This window comes from Artibeus jamaicensis, unplaced genomic scaffold, assembly GCF_021234435.1.
Source record: "Artibeus jamaicensis isolate MK-2021 breed Jamaican fruit bat unplaced genomic scaffold, CSHL_Jam_final scaffold_1019, whole genome shotgun sequence".
NCBI classification, from domain to species: domain Eukaryota; kingdom Metazoa; phylum Chordata; class Mammalia; order Chiroptera; family Phyllostomidae; genus Artibeus; species Artibeus jamaicensis.
In genome coordinates, this window is record NW_026522025.1 from 33,986,702 (window position 1) to 34,010,694 (window position 23,993).

General features: G+C 39.9%; 1 protein-coding gene and 1 long non-coding RNA gene across 5 annotated transcripts in view; one reads left to right on the forward strand and one right to left on the reverse strand.

The window, feature by feature from the left end:
* The window catches only part of LOC119042750 (uncharacterized), a 67,326-nt gene that overhangs the window by 6,578 nt on the left and 36,755 nt on the right, over positions 1-23,993 (forward strand). The window lies entirely within an intron of this gene.
* The window catches only part of LOC119042748 (guanylate-binding protein 1), a 132,968-nt gene that overhangs the window by 5,353 nt on the left and 103,622 nt on the right, over positions 1-23,993 (reverse strand). Inside the window, exons 1-11 of one of the 3 annotated variants that reach the window (XM_053655554.1) lie at positions 13,152-13,297; positions 10,792-11,000; positions 9,899-10,026; positions 8,880-8,989; positions 8,092-8,288; positions 5,320-5,562; positions 4,178-4,458; positions 3,192-3,404; positions 2,697-2,799; positions 2,268-2,461; positions 1,072-1,189 (exon numbers count right to left, since the gene is read on the reverse strand). In XM_053655554.1, the coding sequence (XP_053511529.1) occupies positions 1,076-1,189; positions 2,268-2,461; positions 2,697-2,799; positions 3,192-3,404; positions 4,178-4,458; positions 5,320-5,562; positions 8,092-8,288; positions 8,880-8,989; positions 9,899-10,026; positions 10,792-10,981 (1,773 nt within the window). In that variant the 5' untranslated portion in view covers positions 10,982-11,000; positions 13,152-13,297 and the 3' untranslated portion in view covers positions 1,072-1,075. Of the gene's footprint in view, positions 1-1,071; positions 1,190-2,267; positions 2,462-2,696; positions 2,800-3,191; positions 3,405-4,177; positions 4,459-5,319; positions 5,563-8,091; positions 8,289-8,879; positions 8,990-9,898; positions 10,027-10,791; positions 11,001-13,151; positions 13,298-23,993 lie in introns of those variants that run through there. The other 2 variants (XM_037136517.2, XM_053655555.1) reach the window with 2 other exon arrangements.

The following is a 23,993-nucleotide window of genomic DNA, read 5'->3' on the forward strand; positions in this document are numbered from 1 at the left end:
TAGTTGGTATGTTATGTAGCACTCTGTTCTGGGCCATATTTTTTCCTCTTTCTTTTTGGAAAAAAGCCTAACACACACAACATGTGTTTTAATATTTTTAGTGCTCAGTGGAACTTAATGAATATTGGGCATATGCTTTGTCAGGGCTAACTCTATAAAGAAGGTTCTTAAATCTTCTACAACGAGTAAAAGGCACATCAGAAAAACTGCAAGGGAGTTGGAGTCTAAGGAGATTCATGTCTGACTCCGTAATCCCCTGGTCTTAGACTGGTTTCCACATAGAGATCCTGTGCACGTGTTGTTAGATTTCTACCTATTTCATAAAAAAAAATCAGCCATTGTAAGTGGCTGATATCATTTTTTAAATTTTGGTTTCCGATTGTTCATTGCTTTTATATAGAAATACAGTTGAGCCCTGGCTAGTGTAGCTCAGTGGATTGAGTGCGGGCCTGTGAATCAAAGGATTGCAGTTTGATTCCCAGTCAGGGCACATGCCTGGGTTGCAGGCTAGTTCCTGGCAGGGGACACAGGAGAGGCAACCACACATGGATATTTCTCTACCTCTCTCCTTCCCTTCCCCTCTAAAGATAAATAAATAAAATCTTAAAAAAATATACAGTTGAAAATTGGTTTTTGTGTTACAACCTTATCTTTTGTCTTACAACCTTGTTAAACTCACTTATTTGTTTCAAGAGGTTTTATTTTTCATTTTTAGATTCCCTGATATTTTTCTGTATGGATAATAATAATGCCTGTGAATAAAGACAGCTTTATTTTATCCTTTCTGATCTATATGCCTTTATTCCTTTTTCCCCCATATTGTACTAACCCTTTTAGTATAATGTTTAATAGGACTGGAGAGACTAGATATACTTGCTTTGTTCCTGAGTTAAGGGCCAAGCATTCAGTTTTTCATCATTAAATATGTTAGGTAAAGGGTTTTTTTGTAGATTCCTTTTATCAGCTTAAAGAAAGTCACTTTTTCTTAAGTGTAGTGACATTTTTCCAAATTCTAAAACTGCTTGCATTATACCGTCGCCAAAGAGTGAACAGGAAAGCTCTATTCCTTACGTCTTCAGCTTAGGATACATCTCTTTCTTCTTCTCATGTTATTCCGGAGATTCTCTACTTCTTTACGGAGTTGATCACTCTCCTGTTTGAATCCTTCCTTCAGTAACTGGGTTTGTTCCTAAAAAGGACAAATCATGAATAAAGTGTAGCAGTAAGCAAATCCCTAACTTCTATCTATTTTTCACATTCATAGATTTTTTTTTTTAGTATTTAATTTCTTCTTGAACTTTTCTCCATTAATTTTTATTATACTTTCTCTTGGGCATCCCAGCCTCGTGGCTACTTTTCCTGAGCCTCCTTTAGCTAAGAAAGATTTTTGGCTTATACTTTCCGATATATTGATAAGCTTAAATTACAAGTCTTGGTCTTTTATCCCATTCATTCTATACAGCATTTGTGGGCAATCTTCATCATATGTTTGTTGTCAAATCTTCCCTGTGCATTGTACACTTTTATACACACACAGGGACTCATATACACACAAATAACATACACATAAATTCTCAAAGTCAAATGAAGTGTTTGAATTTTAGATCAGTGAATTGGATTTAGGCCTTACAGATTGGGGTCAAAGGTAGCAGGATAGAAATAAAGGAATCCAGGCCAGAAATGGACCACATGGGGTTTCTGCAGGTGGCTCACTGACGGACTGGGAGTAGAGCAGAGGAACCAGTCGGGAGTGGCAGACTGATGCTGGGGTGAGGGGTAAGGAGTCCTTCTGCTCACAGGTTCTCTTAGAACTGGAGTCATACCACATATGACAGAAAAACAGTCACTGTGGATTCCTTTGAATGGTGAAGGTGATTCGCATATCTTACCAAGCTGTGTGACTCTATTAAAGTTATTTACTCTTTTTTGAACCCCTATTTGTTCTCCTAAGTCATGGGACATACTCCTTGCTTTGTATAATATTAAGCAAAAGATACAGATAAGACTTTTTTTTATAATGCCTAGCAGATAATAGCTACCATTGATTGAAGACTATACTGATAAATGAGTAGATGTGATATAAATTCAAATACAATTTTTAATAACCAGACATAGGCAGGGCTAGGACAGGCAGACAGACAGGGATTGAAACATATAAGTGGGTAGGAAAGGTTCTTCTGGATTTCATGGTCTAACACCACACAAAGCGATCAGGGAGAGTGGAGAGAAAACAAGAAGAGAAACCTCAAGGTGATGCGATTCAATACCTGAAGTTTAAGAGTGAGAGCTCTCTCTTGTTCTGCCATTAACTGGGCCCTGTCCTTCTCCATCTTCTCGGTCAGTTGTTTCACATGTTCCTGATAACTCTTTTCTTTCTGCTCCATGATCTGCTGATCCTTTATCTGCATCTCCTCCAACATTTTTTTTGCAGCCTCTGCAGATTCAGCTTTCATACGTTGCTCTGTCAGGAGGAGAGGAAGAAGAAAAGCTCATGTGTGACCACGTTGCTTTTTTTTTTCTCTGTATACTTACCTGTTGCTGTTGCTCCTGGCTGCATCCGTCCTAGTCAGAGCTCGCTTCAGCCAGTGAGAGGCATCTTTGCTCATTTTGCTATTGTTTAAGGACCCCAGGTTCACCCAGCAAAATTATTTGAAATTTTAAAAGCTTTTGAGGCAATCTAGTCTCTTGCTCCTCACCTTCAATCTCCTTTTCCTTCTCTGTGAGAGTCTGGTCTGTCTGTAGAATTGTTTCAGTCACAGCCTCCTTGGATTCCAAGTATGCTTGAAGAATTTCTTCACTCTAAGGCCCAGAGAAAATGGAGCTAGTAACAGGAAATATCTATAAGTGCCTATCCCTATTGGCCTACCACCTTTTCTTCTGGAAATTGCTTCCCTTGGCCCTGATGTGTCTGGTGGTCAAGATGCACATGCTCCAGGTTGTCCAAGCATCGCACTCTACAAAGCAGATTCCTTTTTAAGAGACTGATAAATACGGATGGAGAGTCTCTGTTCTTTGAGCGAGGGCTCTAATTTTGGAGCCGTGGGTGCTGTGGTCCAATATGGAGTGAGCTTGCTAGGGAATGAACCCACTGTGGAGAATGCAGATCTAAGAAAAGGAGGTGGGGGGGGGAACGGAGAGAGGGAATTGTGGGGTTGTGAGGAGCAACAGACAGGGGGATAAGTGTTGGTTACCTGTATTCCCTTCCTGGGTTCCTGAAGGTATTTTTTCTTTAGCTCCTGCATCTTCTGGATAAAAAGATGATATCCTCCTGGTTTAGAATAAATCCCCTGTTTTATGTTTTCTTCCAGAGGATCGAAGATATCCTTAAGTAAAGCTGAGCAACGATCTGATGATGCTTTCATATTCTGTTTACAAAAGTCTTCTTGCTTTTTTTCTAGCTCAGTCTTTAATGTGAAAATAGGAAGTAAAAATAATGGAGAGAAGATGTTAGCTTGACCTCAGAATTTTTGGAAAAGCTTCTCAAAAAATAAAGTCTGTGCCCCTATCTAAACTCACAGGGCCACACCCTTCCTCCTGATCCTGTGTTTGTACTGAAGTCCCTTTCCACTTGGACGTAAAGGTTATGGCAGAGATTACTATCCTTATGTTAGCACTTATGCTTTATATCTGCTGATCATTGTGGGCTATGGCCTTTTGCACTGCAGCCGCATTCTTGATCTGAGCCAAGGCCAGGACTGCATTCTCCATGCAGATTCCCACAGCTGATGGCATTGACGTAGGTCAGCACTAGGCTCTGTAGTCCTGCAAATGCACCTTTAGAAATAAACTTCTGCTTTTCAAATTGGACCAGTGATTGCATATGGAATAAATGTGGCTCAATATAAGCCTGCTTAAGATAACTAAGACTACATATTCCTTTGCTTTTGGCTATAACATTAAATCAGTCTGATATCAGCAAGTATGTAATTTGATTAGGAGCTCTGATTGTTACCTATGTGCACTTAATTAAATTAGAGAAAGAAAATCAATTTTTGAATGGAAAAAGTTTCGAGACTTTGAGTCAATCATAATAAAATTGGTTCTTATAATAATAATAGTGGTTCTTATCATTTTAAAGTCTAGTAGAAATTCCTTCTCATAACAAATACCCATTTTATGTTGTAGTTATATTTCACTTTCTGAGACCCTAATCCGTATAAACAGAAGAAAACAATACCGCTAATTCCTTTTGGAATAAATGGTCCACATCCTTGAATGAGTTCTTGATGAAGACTTCGATGGCCTCTTTCTCAGTGGCCCTGTGCAGGTCCAGCAGCTCCTGGAGGGTTTCCGTGGGCAGCTGCACCTTCTGGGCCATCTCCTGGTCATAGTGGGCAATGGCCTTTTTCACTGCAGCTGAGTTCTCTATCTGGGCCAAGGCCAGGACTGCGTTCTCCATGCAGGGCAGATCCCCACTGCCGATGGCATTGATGTAGGTCAGCACCAGCTTCTCCAGTCCTGCAAAAGAGAACAAATGTTAATTTTGGCTGTAGTTGGGGTGAGGAAACAGTCTCGTCTGTGTAAATCTGATGATAATCTTTTGCCACTCATTTGCCTCACAGCATCAGTGTCCTCAGCATCACCTGGAAGCTTGCCAGAAATGCCCACTCTCGGCCTCTGCCCCAGATCAACTGAATTAGACCCTCCTCTGGCAAGATCATTGTGTGATATGAACACATATCAAAGGGTGAGAACCTCTGTTCTGGATACTATAGACCTGTGTTTATTAAGTATATGTACTTTATTGCCAAGCACCATTAGGACAGGAAATGTCTCTCATTTATGTCTCTATCATCAGTCCTGGCCCATGGCAAGCAATTGTAAAATCATTATTTGTGAAACAGTGAAAAAGGAGTCCTTCATGTTATTTACTCTAACAGAACACTGTCCAAGAGAACTTTCTGTGATGATGGGCGTGTTCTATACATGCTGTCCAATAGTGTAGGCACTAGCCCTTTGCAGGTATGAGCCCTTGAAATATAGCTGTATAATCAGAACTTTTAATTTTCTTTAATTTTAATTAATCTACATTTAAATTTAGATCGCCATACTTGTCCAATAGCTACCTTAGTGGATCATACAGGTCTGGTTTACTAGGGCTTTTTTCTAGAGCTTTTCTTACTAGAGCTTTTTTCTTTGTCTTTTCCTATCTTTTCTCACCCAAGAAATTTGACTAATAAAATCTATTAGAAATGTGTCATCTAGAATGTACCACAGGTGTAGTAGTAGATTTGCATTTTTCATAGCTAACACTAGGTGGATGTTATTTCACCTTGCTTTAGTCCTAACAGTGAGAGTAAAGACTGGGAAGAGACTCACGAGGTCCATTGACCTTGATGTCTCCTGGAAGCGTTTTAACTTTGGAATTGTTGAAGATGTAGGAGCAGAAGTCTGTAGCTTGTTGCACGAATTCGGACTCCAGCTCATTATCATGTAGTGTCTCAAGCTGGTCTAGCTTCTTCCGGTGAGTGGGCCGGTCAAAGATAAAGCATTTCTTCTCTGGGAAGAACTTCCGGATACAGAGTCGAGGGAGATTAAAATTTGTATCCTTTTGACTGGTAACTGGAAAAAGACAAAAAAGGACTTTGCTTAATATAGGGGCTTGGAAACTTTTTCTATAAAGGACCAAAGATTAACTATATTAAGCTTGGAAGGTCAGGTCTGTTTTCCAAATATTTAATTTGGCTATTAGAGCATGAAAGCAGCCATAGACAATCTACAAATGAATGGACAGAGCAAGTCCAATAAAACTTATTTATGAGATAGCTGGCAGGCTGTATTGTCCATCATTTGCCTGTGGCCATAGTTTGCCAACCACTGGACTAGTTCACTATTTATGCTATAGTCTATTTCTTCTTTTTAAGTATATTTTTCTGATTATGCTATTACAGTTGTCCCATTTTTTACTCCCCTTTATCCCTCTCTGCCCTGCACTCCCTCCTTCCAGCATCCCCCCCCCACCTTAGTTTATGTCCATGGGTCAGCCATATAAGTTCTTTGGCTTCTCCATTCCCTATACTATTCTTAACTTCCCCCTGTCTATTTTGTGCCTACCATTTATGCTTCTTATTCTCTGTACCTTTTGCTCCCATTCTTTCCCCTCCCCTTCCCTGCTGTTAACACTCCATGTGATCTCCATTTCTGATTCTGTTCCTGTTCTAGTTGTTTGCTTAGTTTGTTTTTATTTTTAGGTGCAGTTGTTGATAGTTGTGAGTTTGTTGCCATTTTACTGTTCATAGTTTTTATCTTCTTTTTCTTAAATAAGTCCATTTAACATTTCTTATAAATAAGGGGTTGATGATGATGAAGTCCCTTAATGTGACCTTATCTGGAAAGCACTTTATCTGCCCTTCCATTCTAAGTAATTGCTTTGATGGATAGAATAATCTAGGTTGTAGGCCCTTGCTTTTTATGACTTTGAAGACTTCTTTCTAGCCCCTTCTTGCCTGGAAGTTTCCTTTTGAGAAATCAGCTGATAGTTTTATGCAAACTCCTTTGTAGGTAACTATCTCCTTTTCTCTTGCTGCTTTTAAGGTTCTCTCCTTATCTTTAATCTTGGGTAATTTAATTGTAATGTGTCTTGGTGTGTTTCTCCTTGAATCCAACTTCTTTTGGACTCTCTGAGCTTCCTGGATTTGCATTTCTAGTTCTGTCACCAAATTGGGAAAGTTTTGCTTCGTTAATTTTTTTTAAAGTTTTCAATTTCTTGCTCTTCCTCTTCTCCTTCTGGCACTCCAATGATTCAGATGTTGAAATGTTTGAAGTTGTCCCAGAGGTTCCAAAGTGTGTCCTCATCTTTTTGAATTCTCGTTTCTTCATTCTGTTCTGGTTGAATGTTTATTTCTTCCTTCTGCTCCAAATCATTGATTTGAGTCCAGTTTCCTTCCTCTCACTGTTGATTCCCTGTATATTTTGCTTTATTTCACTTGTTAGGTTTGTTTCAACCTTCACTTCTTCCTTTATTTTGTGGCTATACTCAATCATTTCTGTGAGTATCCTAATTACCAGTGTTTTGAACTCTGCATCTGATAGGTTGGCTGTCTTCTCATTGCTTAGTTGTTTTTTTTGGAGTTTTGATCTGTTCTTTCATTTGGGCCATATTTCTTTGTCTCTGTGCACTTGTTACATTGTAAGGGACAAAATCCTTAGGTATTCACCATGGCCAGGCAACCCTCTTGGCTGCATTGTGGCGCTGTCTGTGGGGAAAGGGTCAGAGAGGGAACAATGTTGCTTGCTTGGCTCTCACCCCACTTTCAGTCACTTCCCTTGCTTTCCACAAACAGATTGGGCCCTTTCAGGTGCTGATTTCTGGGTGGGTGGGCTTGTGTACATTCTAGGATCCTGTGGGCCCCTCTAATGGACTTTCCTGTGAGCTTGACAGTTTCTCCCACCATTGCAACACCCATAGGTTTTTACAGCCAGGGGTTTTGAGGCTTTAGTCTCCTGCCCTGGAACCCTGGGTTGCGTGGTCTGTCTCACTCCCCAGTTGTTCCTCTCAGCTTATCCACATGCGTATGTGGGACATCCCAGTCCGCCAGCTGCTGCCTTGCTGCATGTCCTCTCTGTTGGGTGCCCATCTCTGCCCCTCCTACCACTCTGAGTGAATGTTTCTTTAACTCCTTGGTTGTTGGACTTCCCATACAGTTCAGTTTTCTGGCAGTTCTGGTTGTTTTCTGTTTTTAAATAGTTTTTTTTTTTATCCTTCTTTTGGTTGTTTGAGGAAGTAAAGTGTATCTACACCTACATCCTGGCCAGAAACCTAATCTATTTTCTTTAAATAAATGCCCACTGTTCTTCATATTCATTGGTTAATCACAGCATTACAAGCTCTAAGCAGGGAGATAAAATTAATTTTATCACAGCACAGAGAGAGCTGAAATAAAGAGAAACTTGTTCTTAGAATGGGAAAAAGTCAATTCAGTGTCGAATCAACTAATTCAGATAGTAAACAAGCAAGCATTAATTTTAGTAATATCCAGCTGAGAAAAAGTAGAAAATTATAATATTGGAAAACTAAGTAGAAAGAAATTTAAAAAGTGATAGTTTCTAATATCTTGTCATTCCCAATAACCAATTCTAAGTCCCCTTCACCTTTCTTAAGTTTTAATGAATTCTCCAGGTACTCATCTGCTGTGATGGGTTGTCCATTTGCTTCCAAGTTTAGGGAAAAATCCCTCAGTGTCCACACAAAATCTGGAAAGAAGCTCACAAAATCAGCAGAATCCTCAACCTCATTTGCATCAGATGAAGAATTTGCCCGTATTCGATCTGTTAGCTCTGTCACATAGCTGAGTAGCAAACTAAGGAAAACTGGTATAAAAGAAAAGCGCCCTTCATCCCATATTAGTCCCACATATTCAAAACCTTTGTTTCAAAGCAAACTAAAAGGACAGCTAGATCAGGAGCAGAAACATAGAAATGAAGATCTCAAGGAGGGTTAGCAACAGGGAAGTGGGAGGAGGAGAAGAGGGGAGAAGGTACAGAAAATAAGTAGCATAGACAGTAGATAGAAAATAGATGGGGGGCAAGAATAGTGTGGGAAATATAGAATCTAAAGAACTTGAGACACATGGTCATAAACTAAAGGGGGGTAATGGTGGGGATGGGGGGGTAGGGTGGAGGGGAATGAAGGGGGGAATAGAACAACTGTAATGGCATAATCAATAAAAATAAATTAAAAAAAAACAAAAGCAAAACCTTTGTTTCTAACTCAAGAGTCAATTCTTCAGTAGGCACATAGGATCTTTCTTTTGCCCTTGAATTATTTCTTTGTATTTTTTCTTTTTGTGCTTGATTCACCAGGATTCACATTTAGGTAGCTTGTTTTTTAACAGGTCTCCCTCTGATTTTGATGCTGTTCTTGACCACAAAAAGGATACTGCAGCTGGTCCATGGCCTGCTGGTTGATGGTCCCCATGCTGTTGTAGACAAAGGTGCTGCTCAGCAGTATTGCCAGGGCAAAGATCCAGGAGTCATTCTGGTTGTCACCCTAGAAATCAGAACACATTTGGGCCAGGATTATGTTTCATTCTCCTGGCACTTTTCAGATCAGCAGTAGTAAAAGGATGCTCATTTAATGTGTGTGTGTGTGTGTGTGTGTGTGTGTGTTTAGATTGATGACCTCTAAGAGAAAACCAAATCCAAATGAAAATGATTATTAACAGGACTTGGACTTTGAATACTTTTCTGATTACTCTTTTTGGTTTACACTGATTTTCACTAGGTCCTCTTATAATCATTGGCAGATAATTGCAAAACAAATAGTCAAGGTTGGTAGGTGCTCTAGGCCTTAAGTATAATTTTTATTGAATTTTCTCTATTTTACAGCAGAATACACATATAATAGCAATAATACTTATAGCTGTTTTATTGAGCAGTTATTATGTACCTAACACTTTCCATTCTTATTAAATATTCACATATTCCAAACAATGTTATGAGGCAGATACAGATTATTTACATGTGTTTTATGGATGAGAAAGGTGAGGTTAAGAGGTAAAATACTGTAATTCATTAAGGCATCTGTGTTAATGACAGACTTTAAGTTTAAACAGTATAGGACTTCTGAACATAAATCTTTAATTAAAGCTCTCTATAGGATAAGACTCATGGCATAGATTTTTTGATACTGCCTTTATACATCTGGGTTAACTGGCTTAGCTTATAGCTTGTTGTTAATAAATAGACCGCTGTTACTGACAACTATGTGCTTCTTCTGAGATTCTGCCTTATGAATATTTTCTGACACATGATTGCAAAACTTGGTCTCATAAAACATAAACAGAAATGAAAAAATATATTTTGGTTCAGTGCAAGCTCATGTTTGAATAAAAGTTAAATAGTGTAGAGGATATCCAAAGATGAGGGGCTGTTCCCAAACTGAATCTTTGATACTTACCTTCTCTACATCTCCCAGGCCCTCAGTGTCAAGCAGAACGAGGGTGTGGTCTGCCGTCTCAGGATGAGGCACACACCACATCCAGATTCCCTTGGTGTGAGACTGCACCGTGGAGCCCAGAGAGAAGCCTGCAGGGGAGAGGAGATAAGAGGGAGTGGAGTTTTAATAGCAGATGTGTGTTGAAATTGAGATAAAAGTTAACATATTCAAGGTAAGGAGAGAGAACTAAAACCACAACCATTATTAATCTGAATCTTACTTATAATTAAAGAAATAGGGAAATTTGAATATCCAATATATGAAAACATTCAACACCTTTTTATGATTAAAAAACAAACAAACAAACAAACAAACAAACCCAGGACTAGAAGGAGACTAACTCAACATAGTAAAGACCATGTATGAAGAACATTCAGCCAACATTGCACTCAATGGTGAAATATAGAAAGCTTTCCCTTTATAAAAATTAACCAAAGTAGTTCAAAGCGCTACATGTAAGAGCTACAACTATAAAACTTTTAGAAGAAAAAATATGGGAAAAGCTTCTTGATATTGGATTTGCCAATAATTTCTTGGATATGACAACAAAAGCATAAATAACAAAAGAAAGTAGGTAAGTTGGACTTCAAAATTAAAACTTTTGTGGATCAACAGAGTTTAATAGGTATGCTACAGAATGAGGAAAAATGTTTCTTACTCATGAATCTGTTAAGGGATTGATATTGAGAATACACAAGTAAGCAAAATATAACCAGAAACATTGAATTAAAGAACAAAGTGACAGTTACCAGAGCGGAGTGGTAAGAGGGATAATGGGGGAAAATGGGGGAGGTCCACCAAGGAACATGTATGAAGGACACATGGACAAAGACAAAGTTGCTGGTGCCCCTCACCCTTTCTCTTCCCAGCCAGCTTGTTCATCAGGTAGGATTTGCCTGTGCGGTAGAGACCCACAATGGCCACCACGACAAGAGGCTGGGTAATGGCAGACAGGATCTTCAAAGCTTCCGGATTAGCTACTAGTTTCCCGTTAGTGTTCTCAATGAGGCACACTGGGTCCGGCATGTGGGTCTCTGAGTCCATGTTCAGGGTGCAACCTTGTCTGCAAGAGAGGAGATGGGTTGCATTAGAATTTCCAGTCTGAGTAGATGAAGATCTTTCAGCAGGTTATTTTGCATTGGACAGTGAGTCATAGAATTCCCAAATATGGCCAAAAATTTTGTGTTAGTAGTGAGATAGAGGAGAGGAAGATTTGCATTATTTTCGAAAGTTACAGAAATGTAATCGAAGTAGCCCACTAAAAAATATTGGTATGACGGTGACATCAACATTTAAGCACTTTCATTAACAAAATCTTTAATTTTCTATAGGAAACTTTCTTTTTGGATTTTCATTAAAATTTTTACACTGGACATTAAATGTAAAGTAGAGTAGGGTTTAGAATGTATTTTGCATCCTGGCTATAAGTAAGAAGTTCAATATTCATGTATTTATGCATTAATTCTATTATGGAGACTTGTGAATAAAGTTTTATCATTTGATATATAGTCTTTGGATAATTTTCACAGATTTTAAATGTGTTTTTTTCCTATTATTTGTGCTTATTTTTTCTGAAATGAGGGCTCATAGAACTTTTTGCACTGCTATTCTAGGAGTGGAATTAATATGACTTAACCTTTGCACATTTCATAAAACTTATGACCATACGAAACACATGACTACAGACCTCCCTGAAGCGTTGGTATGGGCTTGTGTAAGCAAGAGGTCCTGATAGTTCAATGTCATTAGCTTCACAATAAGCTTCCAACTAACTGTTGCTAAAAACCATGTTTGTGTATATACGTTTGTGTGTGTGTGTGTAAGGGAACTAAAGACTGTGAAACATAGGTTAAAGATCAGGAAGCAGATCAGGAGAGCTGGAGAGGAAGTTGTTCAATGAAAATAGACTTTCAGCCATACACTTCTGGTTTTCCTGTGTTTTTTTTTTCTGTTTTCCCATTTGGTGCGAGAGGAGGAGAAACAGGAAGAGGAGAGGAGGCAGAACGGGAGAGGGGCTGGATGGGGAGAGAAAGGGGGGGAAAGAGCTGAAAGGAGAGTGACAGCTGTTGGACTGGCAGGTGACCAGTGAAGCTCAAGCCGAGCCCAGGAATTCAGAGGCAGAATTTCTGGAAAGCAAGAACGAAATAGCTTGAGAGCACAGAGGAGTCAGGAAAACCAAATGTTGGCTTTAGTGATGACCACAGCAGATTTTTAAAAGAGAATACCTTTTAGTGAAGTAGTGGAGCCAAATTCGACTTGTAAGGGGTGAAAAGGGAGTTGGCACTTAGAAATTGCATTTAATGCACTTGAAGTGTTTTTATTTTCTTTAAATTTATTTTTCAATTACAGTTGACATTCAGTATTCTATTAGTTTCAGATGTGCAGCATAGTGGTTAGAAATTTATATAACTTAAGAAGTGATCCCCCCAATAGGTCGAGTACCCACCTGGCAGCATTCATAACTGTTACAGTATTACTGACTGTGTTCCCTACGCTGCACTTCACATCCCTGTGACTGTTTTGTAACTGCCCATTTGTACTTCTTCATCCTTTCTCCTTTTTCGCCCAGCCCCCATCCTTCCTTCCATCTGGCACCCGGAACCTGGGTTACATCTAAGATGAGTAATCTACTTTTAAACAAAGCTCATATGTATGGTTCAAAAGTATGATGTTTTTGTGAATCTTTATCTTTTACTCTGGGTTTAAGGGTTTTCTTTTTTTGTCTTTAACAGTGTCAGGTAGCTGTTTGACACTGAATGTCATTTACTCTTCTTTCTTTCTCGTGAAAATAACATACTTGTAGCCCTTTCAGTGACTCAGCTGCAGTGAGATCAGAACTGAGCAGGTTTGTCAAAGACATTAGTAAATTAACTGTGTCCTCAGCCAACACAGACGGTGTTGGCAAAGACGGTCCTAATGCACTTCAGACTGTTTAGCCTCATATCTGCTGGTGCCTAATTCAACACCAGCACAGAGGGGACGCTCAGGGACATGCCACCACCTGATATCACCAGGATTTCCCCTGACCTTATGTCCCATGTTGGGCTCAGCAGAAGCCTATCTTCATACTGTTTGTTTTTTTTTAGAAAATAACCTGGCCTTTGTAAATCCCTTCCCACCCCTGCCCCAACCTTATCCTGGGCTCCCTTTCTCAGACTACAGGTCCTTTAGGGCTGGAGAGAAAGCTGCTTTAATGAGAAAGTGAAGTTCTTACCTGTTTTTGCTCCTCAGTTTAGGTTGGAGTGGTTGGAGTGGTTTCTGTTACTTGTCTTTCACCTCTCTGGTGTCATGAGGCTTTCTGGATTTCCCAAAGACCTTGAATTTGAAGTAATGTGAAACTGAAAGCACTGAATGCAAAGCTGTGACTTGGCAAACGGAATTTCCGAAAGCTGTGCAGATGGGAGGGTGCATGAGTTTCACACAATTTCTCAACTAGTTCATTGTGACAATGAACTTCAGTCTTTTTGGTGGGTAAGGCATGGCTTCCTTTTCCTCATCTTTTAATCAGGGTAAGCTATGTCACTGGGAGGGGCAGGCCAAATTCCCTCCGACACTGAGTTGAAGGGACTAAATTCCTGGATTGTGTAACCAGGGGCTGGGGCCTCCCATTCCCCAACCAGCCCCCCACACAGTGAAGGCTATATCTGAGGGATAGCAGGCTGAGGTCACCTGGCCTGGCCACCCTTACTTTGGCTCACTTGTAGGATGGAGCTTTCACGCTGGGAGGGACAAATGGGGAAGATCAGAGGCTACCTACCACCCCTGCCCAGGAGAGAGGCAGTGGTTCAGAGACTTTTGTCTAGGGAGAGAGACAGTCCATAAACACAGAGATCGGCTTCAGAGTGTGGGGCTTGGAGAAACTTTATTTCTAGCAAATTAACCTTACAAAAAATGCAAAAACACTTCTCCAGAGAGGACATACAGAATATCCAGAGACACATGAAGAGATGCTCAATATCGTTAGCTATCAGAGAGATGCAAATTAAAACCACAATGAGATACCACTTTACACCAGTCAGGATGGCTATCATAAACAAAGCAACAAACAACAAATGTTGGAGAGGTTGTGGGGAAAAGGGGTCCTTAGTTCACTGTTGGTGGGATTGCAGACTGGTACAACCATAATGGAAAACAGTATGGAATTTTCTCAGAAAAATAAAAATCGACCTGCCTTTTGACCCAGCAATTCCACTGCTAGGATTATATCCCAAGAATCCTAAAACATCAATTTCAAAGAACCTGTGCACCACAATGTTCATAGCAGCACAATTTACAATAGCCAAGAGCTGGAAGCAACCTAGGTGCCCGTCAGTAAATGAATGGATCAAAAAATTGTGGTACATATACACAATGGAATTCTATGCAGCAGAGAGAAAGAAGGAGCTACTACCCTTTGCAACAACATGGATGGAACTGGAAAGCATTATGCTGAGTGAAATAGGCCAGGCATTGAAAGACAAATACCATATGATCTCACCTTTAACAGAAAGCTAAACAACAAAACAAACAAGCAAACAGAATAAAAACAAAGACACTGAAATAGAGAACAAGTGGGCAGTGACCAGAGGGGAGAGGGAAGGGAATTTAAGGGGGAAAAAGGGGAGGGATTTTGAGGAGCAAGTGTGAAAGACACAGGGATGAGGACTAGTGGGGAGGAAGTGGGAGGGAGGTAGGCAGACGGGGCAGGGGGGGCTGGGATGGGAGAAATAGACAAAAAACTGTACTTGAAAAATAACGAAATAAAATTTAAAAAAAATGCAAAAACAGGTTTTCAGGAAGGAAACAAGTGACCCCAGATGGTAATACAAAATCATCTAGGAAAACAAAGAACACCAGTTAGGGAATTATGTAATTATAAAAATAGTATAAATGCAGATTTCTTTTCCTTTCTTCTCTTAACTGGTTTAAAAAACAATTGTATTCAACAATATGTATATAATTTATAGGGCCTATAACATACGTAACATGCATAACATTTATGGCCCTATTTAATTTATATAGGTCCTATATATATAAATTATATACATACATAAATGTAACGTATTTAACAATAACAGAATAAAGGAGGTTGGTGGACTCAAAGTCCATTGGAATAAAGATGTGACAATGTGAACTTGAACTCATAGAAATAAAGAGAACCAGAAATTGTACCTAAGAAAGTTAATAGAACAAGCCCTATAAATTTATTTTTTCTCCTTCTGCTTCTTTAAAATATATACAATTAAGGCGAACAGGACTTCTGGCCAAGATGGAGGCGTAGGTAGAAACACTGTGCCTCCTCACACAACCAAGTTAAAAGACAACAAAGTTTTAGTAATAAAAACGCAACCAAAACACAGAAAATTGAACTGTACGGAAGTCCAACAACAACAAACCATTTGGCCAGACCGGTAAGAGGGGTGTAGTCAGCGGCTGGTGAAGTGGGGTCGGGCAGGAAAGATCCCCTGGACTGATCCAGGCGTGCAGGCAGCCGTTGGCAGATTTCAGGTGTGGGGTGGCAACAGGAGGACCCAGTGAGGGCGCAAGGCGGCTGGCTGACCGTGGTCACACATTTGCACACAGATAAACCAGGCAAAGGAGCAAGCACTGAGACAGACCACACAGGCTAGGGCCCCAGCGATGGGAATTAAAGCCTAAAAGCATCAATTGGAAAAACTTTTGGGATCAAGGTGTCAGGAGAAGCTCCCAGGCTCACAGAGAGTTTGTTGGAGAGACCCACAAGGTCCTGGAGGGTACACAGGCCCACACACCTGGGACCCAGCACCAGGGGGCCTGGTTTGCTTGCAGGAAGAAGCAGAGGGGACTGAAATCCAAGAGAGAGCGTGGAACAAGTGCCATTGCCCCTCTCTGACCCCGCCCCCACATACAGCGTCACAACCCAGAGACTGGGTCTCCCTGCCCTGGTGAACATCTAAGGCTCTGCCCCTCATACGTAACAGGCACAAACAGACCAAAACATTATGGCTCAAGAAGAACAGCTCAAAGCCCCAGAGCCAATACTTCTAAGCGACCAAGAGATAGCCAACCTACCAGATGCACAGTTCAAAACACTGGTGATCAGGATGCTCACAGAGCTGGTTGATTTTAGTCACAAATTAGAGGAACAAATGAAGACTAAACTACTTGAAATGAAGGGAAATGTACAGGAAACCAATAGTGATGGAAAAGAAACTGGGACTCAAATCAAAGGAGTGGACCAGAAAGAAGAAAAAAATGACCAAACAGAAAAGGATGAAGAAACAAGAATACAAAAAACGAGGAGAGGCTTAGGAACCTCCAGGACATCTTTAAACATTCCAACATCCAAATTATAGGGGTACCAGAAGGGGAAGAGGAACAGCCATGAGTGGAAAACTTTATTATTTGAACAAATAATAAAGGAGAACTTCCCCAAGCTGGCAAAGGCAATAGACTTCCAGGAAATCCAGGAAGCTCAGAGAGTTCCAAAGAAGTTGGACCCAAGAAGGAACACACCAAGGCACATCATCATTACATTACCCAAGATTAAAATGGAGAGAATCCTAGAAGCAGCAAGAGATAAGGGGGCAGTCACCTACAAAGGAGTTCCCATCAGACTGTCAGCAGATTTCTCAAAAGAGACCTTACAGGCAAGAAGGGGCTGGAAAGAAATATTCCAAGTCATGAAATCCAAAGACCTACATCCAAGGTTACTCTAATCCAGCAAAGCTTTCATTTAGAATGGAAGGGCAGATAAAGTGCTTCTCAGATAAGATCAAATTCAAGGAGCTCATCATCACCAAGCCCTTATTATATGAAATGTTAAAGGGACTTACCTAAGAAAAAGAAGATAAAAAGTATGAACAGTGAAAGGATAGCAAACTGTCCTTAATTTTGCATTAAGCTTGAATATCCCTCTGCAGAAACTATTTGCATGATTCAGAAGGCTGCAGCTATGGGCAACTGGTGATTGGCAGCTTCATTGTGACAGCACCCCTGCTCATGCATTATATCTTATGCAGAGCTTTTTAGTGAAACAGCAAATCACCCAGGTGACTCAGCCTTCCTACAGCCCAGTTTTGGTACCCTGTGACATGTGGCTTTTCCCCAAATTAAAATCACTTTTGAAAGAGAAAAGATTTCAGACAGTTGATGAGATCCAGGGAAATATGATGGGGCACCTGATGATGATTGGGAGGACTGTGTGAGGTCCCAAGGTGCCTATTTTGAAGGGGACTGAGGCATCATTGTCCTATGTACAATGTTTCTTGTATTTTTTATCTTCTTTGATAAATGTCTTTTTTATATTACATGGCTGAATACTCTCTGGACAGACCATTATATGTATATGTATATGTATATGTGTATGTGTATGTGTATGTATACATATATATGTATGTATGTGTGTGTGTATGTATATATGGGTTAGTCTTAGGATAATTTAAGATAAGAGCAAAGTAAATTCAAATTAAACAGAAGGAAAAAAATAAAGAATTCTGTAAATGAATGTTGAATGAAATAGATCATGGAAAAAATGAAAACAAAACTGGTTCTTTGAAAAGATCAAAACTGGCAATCTTTGAGCTAAACTGAAAGTCTAGGTTGGCTAAGCTAAATACTCAAAATCAGGAATGAAAGATGGGACGTCACTATTGATGTGACAGTAATAAAAGGGATTATGAGGCAATATTTAGAACAACTGTATGCCAACAAAGTAGTTTAAAAAATGAACAAACTTCTAGAAAGATACAAACTGCTGAAACTGTCTCAGGAAGAAATAGCTCATCTGAATAGACTTGCAACAAGTAAAATAACTTTAAACTACCACCAGGAAAACCTCAGGCCCACATGGACTCACTAGTGATTCTATCAGACATCAAAGAAGTATTAATAATACCCATTCCTCAGCAACCTGGCTAAAAATAGAAAGAAAATTTACTCCAATTCCCATCATGTTATTTTGCCACATTACTATCTTTCTCTGTCTGAATTATTTGAGAGTTAGTTGCAGACACAATGCCTCCATAATCTGATCTGTATTTCCTAAAAAAATTATTGGGAAGAGAGACTATATCTTCTCCATCTGCTTCCGATTTCATCGTCTATTTCATCTCTGTCTTGGCCATTTGGCAATGTGCATGTACATGGTTGTCTATTTGGTTGTTTGAAGGATGTGTTTGTGATGAACAAGTTGTTTCCCAAAACTTCATGAGCCCCTAGTCCAAATTTCCCAATGATGTTCGATTCTGCATTATTTCCTACATTTGCAGTCTAGTCACCGATTGTTATCAGCATGTCTTGTTTTGATGTGTGGCCAATTTCTTCTTCAGTACTTGCAAAAAAAAACCATTCAATTTCATTGTATGTAGTTCAGTAAAATGAAAAAAGGAGAGAAATGTAGGAGACCATTTTGTGTGGTGTGGGCCCAGCTCTCACTCGGACCTACGCCCACGGTTGGGTTCTTCTGTGGGAAATCAGGCCTGCAATGCGCCTAGGCCACTCCGAGTCTTGCTCTGTGCTAAAAACTCCCTCACCCAGTTTTGTGGCAAACATTTACTGCAAAATGACTTCCTAAAATCCATGCTAAACCTTCCAAGGATGAGTGTAACCGGTTCAACCACTTTTGCTTTTTCATTTGCAAATATCCCTCTTCTGTGATGCGATTAGTGGCATTGGCTCCTTTGTTTTCTGTAAAAGATAACCACCTAAGGCAACCTGTGCATAATAAATGAGGACCATCATGTAGTGTGCTGAGAAACCCAATAAAGGCCGGTCAAAGCAAGGGCTGCAGCTTTTGCTCCCCTTGAGAGAGAAGCCATGCTGTCCCTTTTCCTCCACCGAACTCCGTAGTCCATGTGAAAGTCTCATTTCATCCATAATGACACTGCGGCCCGGTGTCTGCATCAGAGAAAGAAGAAAAAAGAGTAGAGAAATGCAGCAGGAGTTTACCGTTGTCGTCCACTGTGCAGCTTGTGGGTCCAAACCCCACCTGTACTGTGGGTCTAGATTCTTTACAGGTGTTATTAATTAAATTTTGATTTATTCTCCAGAACGCACCTATAATGTAGGTATTATTATTTGTGTTTTACACACCAGTAAGTACAATTTAAATATGTTTAATAGTTTTTTAATAGCAATTCATTAGCCACAAAACCCTGATGATTGATGTGGGATTTCCTTAAATGATGAGTCAGCGTGTTAAAAGAGGAAAATCAAATAGGTTCCTCCCTGGCCCTGTATTTGCAAAAGTGAAACTGAAATACTGGTGCTTTGTGTTTCCCTTTTCTCCTCACTGACTACGACTGACTGATTATTCTTTTTCTTTTGTAAATTTATTTCATTTTATTTTTTAATTACTTTATTATTGTTCAATTACAATTGTCTGCAATTGAACAATTGTAATTGTTCAATTACAATTGTGTTTTATAAATTAAAAGTCTCTGGATCTTCTCTTTCTCACCAGTAAGGAATATCTTGGGTCTATTAAAGACAACTTGGAAAGCATTTTTATTGAACACATTTCAGCTGAAAGTGAAAGCAGAAACGAGCTCTTAGTTTCTCAGAAATGGACTGACTAGACTTCAAGAAAATGGTTTAGTACAGTGAATTCTGTACTGTTTTTGTGCCTTTAGTTTTAAGACAAGAATATTGATACAGGGTGCAGCCAAGGGGGGGGGCCCAAAAAAAAGATTTGGAGTGGTGTCCAGAATTCAAAGTGTATAGGAATATTGGAGAGACATATAAGATGTCCTCAAACACCCCCCCACCCACCCAGGGGGAAGGGAGGAATGGAGCAGGGCCATTGAGAGCTGTTTTACATAGCAATAGCTTTGCAGCTAACCTCTGGAATGATTACTTAACATATCTATAACCTTTAAATGGTTTCATAGATATGTTAAATAGTAGTGGCCAAGTTTGGAGCTGGGGAGAAGGTAGTGGCTGGGACTGAGGATGGTAACGAGGGGCTGCGCTCCTGAGTGAGGGTGCCTGTGTGAGAGCTTGGAAGAGACTGGCTCCAGGACATGAGGCGAGAACTGCCCAGGTGAAAGGGAAAACCACGCAGCTTTGCTAGAATGGAGATCCCTGCAGCCAGGTGAAGAAGAAAGACACACACTTTCGGTGGAGTGCGGACCCCTGCAGTTTTGGTAGAAGAGGCCCACGTGGCTTTAGGGTGCCCCCTTTGGCCGCGTGACCTGGAAAGCAGGAGAGACTTTGACTGGAACTGGGTACAAAGAACTCTTGCCAGTGGACCATGAGAGGGTGCAACAGCACTTTGGATTAACTCGAGATCCTGCACAGTGACACAGCTGATGGTGCCAGCTGCCTGCAACACAGACGTGTGCTCTTTTCCTGATTTAGGGTACCTGGAGTTGGGACAGTGGGAGAAGGGAGAGCTGTGTGGGTGTAGGTGTATACCCTAGACTTTGCTATTTTAGTGGTGGCGTTAGGCCTGAATAGCATTAAATAAACATTTTGTTTCCTTTTCACAAATCTCTGGCATTGAGAGATTGGCGGTGGACGGACGAGCCCAGTAGATATTAGTATTTTGTTTTCGGGAGGGGCCCCTGTTGTATAGCAGTTTTCGGCATCCCTAGGTGGGCCGAATATTGTATTGCCACTCCCCCGGACCTCTTGTTCGGTAACAATATTAGAAAATGTTCCAGGGACTATTTGTTTTTAATGTTGGGCATGAGGAAGCTACATTTCCTTACTTGCCAGTGTACTTAGAGTTATAGTCTGTAGAATACTTACGTTATTCTAAAATACAGTCACAGATTAAATTAATTTGCATGTTAGTATTGTTACATTAAATTCATATGTACATATGTGCTTAGTGATTTCAAATGTTGTTCAGACAGACTCTGAATTTCAGGTGTGGGATATTTTTATATTAAGCTGTTTTTCAGATGAAGAAGTCCGTGCAAGATGTTCTAGGGTTCTCAGCAGCAGGAATTCGTTTATTCAGTTGTGGTCACCGAGTCTCATATACAATGAAGGCAGGACCAGGAGGTTAGGGAAATAGTCTGTGATATGTGTGTGCATAGTGTGTGTAATGTGTGCCTGGCACTGTCGCCTGTGCTCAGGGGTGTATGAAGATTACTTACCCATAGTCGTTGCCTTAGAAAATGACTCAATCTGGTGGGTGAGATTGACTTCCACCCGAATAATAAAAACAAAGGAGTGAACACAAGAGGGAAGGAAGAGCACTGATCACTGAAGTATCTAGTCTCAATATCGCAAACTGGGACATTTGAAATTTTACCCAGGAGAAATTTGTTTTGACATCCATGATAGGAAACAGATTGAATTTTAGTTTTTTTAATGGCCTGACAGTTGTTCTTATTCATATTTATATTTATTTCTTCACCATCTATTCTGTTCTGTTGTCTGTCTCATCTAGTAAACTCAGTGCTGCACTTTAAATGACTATCATTTATATTTTGTTTTAATAATATAGTAAATTACTTTGCAGTACATTGTTTTGGCTCCTTTTACCAACCAGTTCTCAGTGAAAATTAGGGTCACTGTGGGAAGTTCCTCCAGAATTGTGATTATATGGCATATAACAAGCAAATATAAACTGATTTACAGACACTATTTTTAACTAATTGCTTTCATTTTGGGATATGGATTTTTGCTACTTATTTAAAACCCTATTTAGGGTTTATTTGTTAAGTATGTCATTGCATTATTTTCCTTCCATTTTTCCTGTTTAATTGTAGTTAAAAATAAAAAAAAATTACCACCCTGTTTTCAGGTATACGGATCAAATACACTTAAGTGTTGATTATATTTACAATGTTGTGCAACAGATCTCTTGAGCTTTTTTATCATGCAAAACTGAAACTCTGTACCCATTAAACAACTTCTCATCCATTTTCTACCCAAGCCTTTTCTATCCACTATTCTCCTTTCTGTTTTTATAAGTTTGGCTGGCTTAGATGCCTCACATAAGTGGAATTATAAAGTAGTTGTCTTCTTGTAACTAGATTGTTTCACTTAATGTTCTCATGGTTAATCTGTTATGGGAAGCTTTGAAGAACCTTTGTTTAACCTTTATTTGCCCAGGCCCCAGGTGCCTTGGGGAGAATGATGGGGGCTGTCTGGGACAAGTAAACAAGGGTGCATTAGCTAGGACTGAGATTAACACCGCTGCTGTTAAAAGCTGACCTTCAAATTTAGCCTTTGTACTTTACTTTCGCCTGGTAGCTAGGACTAACTTCCACATTCCTGCTTCTGTATCTTGCTTTACTACTCAGAAGGCTATATAAACCCCAAGAATCCTTTGTTTGGGGCTCAGAATTTGGAAATTGACTCCTCTGGGCTCGTGCACGTTAATAAACCTCGTACTCCAGAAACCCTCGGTGTCTGGTTGCTTCATTTTCCTGCAACAAATCCATGTTGTGGCAAGTGACAAGATGTTCTTTTGAGGCTAACATTCCATTGTATGTATACTCAGCTTTTTCTTCATCTGTTGATATGGACATAGGTGTTGCTTCTGTCTCCTGACTATTGTAAATAATGCTGCAGTGCACATGGGTGTGCAAATATCTCTTCAGAGTCCTGCCTTTCGTTCTTTTGGATATATACCCACTGGCATAATTTCTGGATCAGATATCTGAGGAACAATCATACAGTTTTCCATAGCGGCTGCATCATTATTTATTCCTACTTAGATTTCACAACAGTTCCAATTACTCCATCTCCTCACTGATATTTATTATTCAGTACTTTTTTGATAGTGGCTATTCTGAAAGGTGTGAGGTGATATTTGATTTGCATTTCTCTAATAACTAGTGATATTGAGTATCTTTTCATATGCTTGTTGGCCATTTGTATATATTTTTCAGAGAAATGTCTATTCAACTTGTTTGACTATTTTTTGACTGGGTTGTTTTTTTTGGATTTTATTTATTTATTTTCAGAGAGAGGGAAAGGGAAGGACAAAGAGAAGGAGAGAAATATCAATGCGTGGTTGTTTCTAGCTCATCCCCTACTGGGGGCCCAACCTGGCCCTCAACCCAGCCATGTGCCCTGGACTGGGAATTAAACCGGTGACCCTTTGGTTCACAGGCCTGCACTCAATCCACTGAGCTATGTAGGCCAGGGCATTGACTGGGTAGTTTTTGTTGTTTTGAATTGTAGAAGTTCTTGATGTACTTTGAATATTAGGTATATAATTTTTATATATTTTTCCTCATTCCATGACTTGCTTTTTTACTCTGTTGTCTCATTTGATGCACAGAAATTTGATGTAGTCTTATTTGTCTGTTTTCGCTTTTGTTTCTTGTGCTGTTGGTATCATATCTAAGATCATTGCCAAGTTCAATGTCATGAAGTTTTCTCCTAGGAGTTTTATAGTTTTTGGTCTTATGTTTAAGTCTTTAATATAATTTGAGTTAATTTTTATATATTGGCTTGAGGGTCTAAATTAATTCTTTTGTGCGTGGATATTCAGTTTTTCCAATGTCATTTGTTGCAAACACTCTTTTTTCCCCATTTGTGGGGACTGGCTGAGATCTTTTGATCATATTTCTGAGGGTGGGGAGGGAGCCAGTCTATAAAGCTGTTTAGTTTAGTAAGGAGCAATATGACCCACACAATGGAGTCATCTCAAGGAAAAATACTGCAGGTCTGGCCACCTGGTGCCTCGATCTCCATATTCAATGCCAGAAGCTCCACCAATGTCAACTCTGAGGACCTGGACTCCTCCACCTTCACGTTTGTGGAAAAGCAACCACCTCATGAAAAATAGCTTCTTTGGTGCTTCACATCTGCATCTGAATCTCCCAATGGCGGGTCTGCCTGCGGAATTTAAATCACAAGCCTCCCCACAGCAGGGTCTGGGAATAAGAGTTGTCTACCTCCTACTTTTAGAGGTAAAGACTGATGATAGGGAAATTATTCCATCCACACCAAGGCCATCCAATCTAGCCAGGTGGAGCACTGTATCAGAAGTCTTCTCAATGTTGGGAATAACATAAGGCTCTCACTAGTATTTACATGTACATCTCATATGGCACACTTTTTCACTTTTTCTCTTTGTAATGGCATCTCAATATTTTATTTTTTCTTCTGGTTTGTAAGTTGCAGACAT